This window comes from Salvia hispanica, chromosome 2 (assembly GCF_029641045.1).
Source record: "Salvia hispanica isolate PSC_SH4W2 chromosome 2, Shi_PSC_v1, whole genome shotgun sequence".
Lineage (NCBI taxonomy): Eukaryota > Viridiplantae > Streptophyta > Magnoliopsida > Lamiales > Lamiaceae > Salvia > Salvia hispanica.
This window is the reverse complement of record NC_142693.1, coordinates 23,303,593-23,310,258: the sequence shown is the minus strand read 5'-3', so window position 1 is coordinate 23,310,258 and position 6,666 is coordinate 23,303,593. Positions and strand designations below refer to the sequence as shown.

Below are 6,666 nucleotides of genomic sequence, written 5' to 3'. Positions count from 1 at the left end.
AAACTAATTCAAAATACTAAGCAATTTAATTAAATCTAAAATTTATTTAAATTTCTGACTGTTCAATGAATATACAGTTAAATTAATTCTCTATTTATAAAATAGAATCATACTATATCAATTTAAGATGGTCATATTTCCTTCTTTTTTCCCGATTAAGATGGCCACTTTCCAATGTTGGAAATAACCTCCTCTCTTCTTATTAAAATATTTAACTACCCTTTTCCTCTCTACCTTATTCCACCTAACAAAACTTCCTAAAATCCCGTGCCACTCAAGAATGTGGCCAGCTTGAGTGGGACTAGACTTACCTAATGTTTACCGAACCGGCGGTTAAACCGAAACTTGTAACCGCCGGTTACGGTTCTGAACTGAAACTGTGAGAATTTATCCGAATTGAAACCGTCGATTTTTGAAACGTGATTCGATTCAGGTTCAAAAATTTTCGAACCAAAACCGTGTCGAGACCACCGGTTCTGCGCGGTTTTAAACCGGAACCGCAAAAAAACGCCGGAAAACCGTGAAACCAAGCCGGAACCACAGAAAACCGGCGGTTCGAAACTGTGAAAAATCGTAAAAGATCGCCGAATATGATAAGTTATAGTGGAGTCCATCACTCATATTTGTGTATATGTAGTAGGAGATGGAATAGGAAATGGCATAGTTGATTCTAATTGAATGGTTACATGCATGAAATTGTGTTATTACATGTTTCCATTATTTACATTTTGTGTTACCACTAATGGGCTTATATTTTGGCCTCTGGCCTGATAATAGCATACAAAATTTGCAAATGATTTGTGTTACCTAAGTCCATGAAAGAGCAATATACTATACATTTGCAAAACTAAAAGCCAATAACTTTTATTATCGGTTAAATGGAGAAGTTATTATTTTCTCTAGTGGACATGAGAAAAGTTTTGACTCATCTGTCCTACACATTGAATATGTTAGTTTCTCGTCACTGATAACAATATGTTTTGTTCCGTATTTAACGGTTTCATAAAAAAAACAACTAGTAACATTTAAAAGTCTAAATTGTCAAGACTTTACAAAAAAGATTTTTGTTTACGTATTAAGTTATGATTGCTGGGCTTGATTGGTTTTCATCAACGTAACTTACATGTAAAATCTTTTATTCTTGATGAAGCAATAAGAACAAGGGGCATGTTAGGGTGTCACCACCTCTTAAAATAACACCATACCACCATTTCTAGCCAATTATTTGTACACGTGGACGAATAATAAGCTGCCTTGTGGCAAAAAAAAGTTTAAAAAAAACGGCCAGCAATATGTTGTACACTATACAATAATTTTTCTTTGACAGCAATATTCAACACGCTAGACAACAATCTATAGATTGTTGTCTAGCGTGTTGGATATTGCTGTGTAGCGTTTATATTATTGTTGTATAACTGGTGTCATGGTGTCACTTTAAGAGGGGTTGTCATTTTAACACAAAAATAAAATATAGCACAAGTGAGTTAAAAAAAATAAAGCAAAGAACACGGGCATCCTGAAAACAAGGGTGAAATAATACTAACTATGCAACAACTATTGGATATCAGCGGTTCTCCAGGATCGATTATAAAATCACATACGAAAGGTATTTTATTAAACTCTTGACAAAACACTAATACACGACAACGGTGGTGTACACAACACCAACCCAACATGCTACTTCTAACTAAGTCGGTCATATTTAATTGCTAATTAAATACGCTCGTATTTTTTTCATCAAAGTCGATGGCGTATTTTTTTTTCAATAACAACATCATAAAACAGCTTCTCAAACCGCTCCATATGCTCGCTGTAGAGCGAGATTGCAAGCATAACGCAGCCTTCGTTTCTGAGATCCGCAAACAGATAACTCCTCCCTTCAATCACCGCGGCGCCCGGGCCGGTATAAACCGGCTTCCCCCACCCGAAATCCGTTTTATTAATCGGCAGTGCAGTCCAGTTGGTTATGCCCAAATTAGGGCAACTCAGATTCCCCTTGTTAAGCAAAACGCCCTTGCCAATGCGTTGATGCAACTCCATGTAATCGAGAGCTGACCTCATGTAGTCGTTGTCTATCCGGTCGATCGCCTCCCTCACTCTTCCCACTGCGAACTTCAGTGGATTCGATTCCAGTTGGCCGCACAGAGCTGAGGCTGCGGTGTAGAAGATTCCGTTGCCAAGATAGCTCTTTGGGAGGGGCGGCCGTAGCTTCTGCCGCCCGTCCACAGAGAACCGCAGCCTCGTTTCCTGGTCTTCGGCCAGCCCACGTGCTATGCTGGCGCAGCGCCAGACATGGCCTGTGAGCACCTGATACACATAAAATAAACAAGTCCTATTTTGTCATTTTTGTCTGTCCATAATAAGAGTCCTATTTCACTTGCCTGTGAGCACCTGATACACATAAAATAAACAAGTCCTATTTTGTCATTTTTGTCCGTCCACAATAAGAGTCCTATTTCACTTTTACCATAAATTATAAATTATCAGTAAGCCTCACATTCCACCCAACTTATTCCACTCATGTTTTAATATAAAACTAATATATATAAGTAAGACTCTTATTCCAGTAACTTATTCAACCCATTTTTTTTTTATATTTTTTAAAATCCGTGCCATAACTAAATAGAACTCCTATCGAGGACTTAAGGAGTAATTAGAAAAATAATTACTGGTTTTTTTTTTGTTGTTGAAATAGAAAATAAAGATATGACTAAGTTAACAATACACCCTAAGTCATTAAATCAAATAATATTAAACGTAATTTTATTGAAATAAATAATAAAGATATGACTAAATTAACAATACTATGTTCGTCCACTATTTAAAGACACTTTTAATTTTAATTATTAAAAAAATGAATGACAAATAATGGAATGTGCATCGCATTTATATATATTTATTTTACAGTAGAATGTAAGTGTAAATACTAAAAATGGAAAAAAAGATAAATGTGCCTTTAAATTGCGGATAAGTGTAAATACTAAAAATGGAAAAAAAGATAAATGTGCCTTTAAATTGCGGATACCGGCGGACGGACATGATATATTTTAAATTTATGCATGAAATTAGATGTGATACCTGGAAGGTGGAGTATTTAACTTTCTTGTCTACACATTGTTGCTTGAGGGCGTTGATCTGATGGGGAGATAGACGAAATGTTGAGAATGTGGTGTCGCCTGAGACATTGAGAGGGGTTTTGAGCGATGGAGGGGGTTGGTGCTCAATATGGGGGAATGTCGGCTGTGGAGGGTTGCGGGCGGACAGGACACGGCGGTCCAACAAAGGACGGACGGTATGGCCGGTGATTAGGCCACGAATGATTTCCGACCACATGTTGACGAAATAGTGACAGGCAATGCCGTCGGATAGATGATGGTCGTTTGAAAAACTAAAGCTCACTCCACCACATTTAAACCGAGTTAACTGTAAATGAGAAACGATTATTGATCCTTCTGATAAAAAATGAAATAAATGCATTAATATTCTTGAAATGGCCGTTTTTGTTTAATAATCTCTATATACACTACTTTCCCTTTCTAATTTTGTTTAATACTCTATCCGTCAACAATAATTGTCACACTTTTTTCCATTTCGGTACGCGCCATAATAATTGTCACACTTATTTTTACCATAAATTGTAAATAGGCCTCATACTAACTCACTTCACTCATATTTTATTATAAAACCAATATAAAAAAAATGGGTCTCACATTCCACTAACTTTTTCAACCAACTTTTTTTTTTATTTCTTAAAATTCGTGCCTACAATAAAAGTGACAATTATTATGGAATGGAGGGAGTAAACTTTTGTTGTTTTGATTAAATTACAGTAATAATTTTTGTTTTATTCACAAATCTTTAGTGTAACAAACAATCAATAAAAAGGAAAATTTAATAAATATTAATAAGAATAAGGGACTAGTATTTATGTTTGTACTGAGCTTTTGGTAGTGAAGAAAAATACATGAATAGCACTACAAACACTTAAATTAAGTGATTTTGGGGGACACTACTCAATACAAAAAACTCGCAATTTAGTGACGGAATTAACCTGTCACTACAAACATAAATACTACAGATACGCCAATTAAATTAAGTGATTTTGGGGGACACTACTCAATACAAAAATACATGAATAGCACTACAAACACTTAAATTAACCTGTCACTAATTTACGAAATTTAGGCACTTAACAGATATAGTGACAGGTTAAGCATCAACAGATACGTCAATATGAAGGTTGTAAGCAAAAAATATTAGCAACGGACAAACCCGTCACTAAAGTTACCATGACGGAAATCAAAAGTGGCTGCTTGGTAAATTCGGATTAGTGACGAACTATTCTGTCACCAATTAGTGACTGTCGCTTTTCAGACACTTATCCGTCGCTACTTCCTGAAATTTCTGCTGCTGTCACTAATTCCGTCACTAATTTGCATGTTTTCTTTTTCAGTGTATTGTGGTTGATCTAAAATAGTTATGACAAAAACTAGTAGTATTTCATTAAAATTAAAATACTAGCTATCAGTCCCTAGCTAAATTCACAAATTTTGAATTTAAAATTAAGGAGAAACTATTAAACCCAAATTGAAAGTAAATTCAAATAATGCACAAAACAATACAGTTTATACTACACATGAAGTGGATTACCTGCAACAGAAAAAGTGGGATAGTTGAGATATCTTTCGAGTAATCGACAGTGGGGACGAGGCTGATGTCGGGGCTCGGGCTGAAACTACAAAGCTCATCCATGGCGCCATCGCACTCCGCTTCCACGAACTGCACTCCTTCCCCGTTGCAGTTGATCACAATTTCGCCGTCTTCGCCCCTTTCCAGCCTCCCCGCAATCGGGTAGAACTCAACCAGGGCCTTGCTCAGGGCCGCCTTCATCATCGCCGCATCAAAGAAGTCGGCGGCGCCGTTGCTGCTGTAGAAGTTCACCAAACGGCTGTGGTAATCGAAAGGATAAATCAAGTCTAAGTTGGATAGCCACAGAGTTTTAGTCGGCGTTTCTTTCATTGGCTTAACCATTGCAGATTCCTTCACTGTGATCTTCATGCTTTCAAAGTGTTTGTGTGTTTGTGTGTGAGAGAGAGAGGGGACGGAATTGTGCTCTCTGAATATGTTGGTTTCGCATGTTTCAAGCTTTATTTATAAGATCGGATGCTCGTGTTGTGTCATTTTCAATGTATGAAGAATATAACATTTACATATTCATTTTATTATGAAATATAGATAGAATGATTTAGTACAATATCAGGTTCACTTATCTCAAAAAAAAAAAGAGAATTAGATTTTAAATTGCAGACATATTAAAATGATTAAATATAAGAAGAGTAAAATTTATTCATTTTTTAATTTATTTTAAATTGCAGACATATTAAAATGATCAAATATCAAATAGGCAAATTCATTTTTTAATTTATCACTAATCGTATAAAATTTGTAAACTATCTTTAATTTTTACGATAAAAATGAAGTGTAACTACTACCGTGGGACGGATCGAAATAGAAAAGAGTGATAATTATTGTGGGACGAAGGAAGTATTACTTATAAAATTCTTACCAATAAAAATTTGTCTGCTAATTAAAATAAATAATTAAATTAAAACTTACAAAAAATCTGAAAAATAAATAAAGATAAGTAAAAGATATACTCCCTCCGTCCCACTTAAGATGATACGTTTTCCTTTTTAGTTTGTCCCAATGAAGATAAAACATTTCCTTTTTTAGAAACTTTCTCTCACCAATTAATACACACAACCACTTTTTCTCACTCCTACTAAAATATTCATCTTTCTTTCTCTTTCTATTTTAATACTTACCGTCCACCTTTTCTCTTTTCAATTAAACACATTAATCAATAACTTCTAAAATCTTGTGCCGATTAAAAAATGTGTCATCTTAGCTGGGATCGGGAAAAACTAGATGAAAAGATAATACTCCCTCCGTCCCATAAAAGTTGAGTCGTATTCCTTTTTAGTCCGTCCCATAAAAGTTGAGTCATTTCCTTTTTTAACAAAAGAAAAAACATTCAATCACTCTTACTTTATTCCATCATTTACTTTACTCTCTCTTATCTTTTCTACTTTTTTCATCTCTCCTATTTATTTAATATAAATTCTTAATTTCCATGCCCAAAAGTTTTGTCTTAATTTTTATGGGACGGAGGGAGTATATGCTAAATAGGAAAAGATATGCGGTATTGATTGTTGAGGAGATATATATGGCTGAAGATATTTGTTGATGCGTTAGGCAACTTAAGATCCCAATAATGACACGTAACACTGTGTTGAAAGCTGGAACACATATATAACATTCGTCCAAATTGCAGGACCCGCTGGATAGTAAGAGCATCTATAATAGGCCGGATGTTCAAGCAGACAAGTTCTCGAACATTTTTTAAAACACCTCTTATCATGTCACAAGGACATTCCATTGCTGTAACATCCCGAATTTCCGAACCCTAATTTTACAACCCTAGAATTTATTATCGATGACGTGGAAGAGGTGAATTATTGGATAAGTGAATTTTTTGCTTGAGTTTATTTGATTGAGAAGTTTGAAAAGTCAAACTTGTTGGCTAATATGATGTGGCATATGTGATTAATTAATTTATGAGATGAATTATTTGTTTAAGGGTGAGTGAGAATAATAGAGAAAATT

At 35.0% G+C, this 6,666-nt stretch overlaps 1 protein-coding gene across 1 annotated transcript; it reads right to left on the bottom strand.

Annotated features, from left to right (window-relative positions):
• Positions 1-1,571: 1,571 nt before the first annotated feature.
• LOC125190269 (rosmarinate synthase-like) lies at positions 1,572-5,171 on the bottom strand. The gene is made up of 3 exons (XM_048087561.2): positions 4,651-5,171; positions 3,079-3,423; positions 1,572-2,307 (listed from the first exon to the last, which is right to left on the bottom strand). Exons 1-3 carry the CDS (start codon positions 5,056-5,058, stop codon positions 1,738-1,740), a joined length of 1,323 nt encoding a protein of 440 aa, XP_047943518.1. The 5' UTR covers positions 5,059-5,171; the 3' UTR covers positions 1,572-1,737.
• Between the last annotated feature and the right edge of the window lie 1,495 nt (positions 5,172-6,666).

Excerpts from the sequence above, each read along its gene's own strand:
- LOC125190269 (XM_048087561.2), bottom strand. The coding sequence starts at position 5,058 with ATGAAGATCACAGTGAAGGAATCTGCAATGGTTAAGCCAATGAAAGAA. Across the intron at positions 3,424-4,650 it reads TCCCACTTTTTCTGTTGCAG|TTAACTCGGTTTAAATGTGG; the intron begins GTAATCCACTTC and ends TCTCATTTACAG. Across the intron at positions 2,308-3,078 it reads TTAAATACTCCACCTTCCAG|GTGCTCACAGGCCATGTCTG; the intron begins GTATCACATCTA and ends TATGTGTATCAG.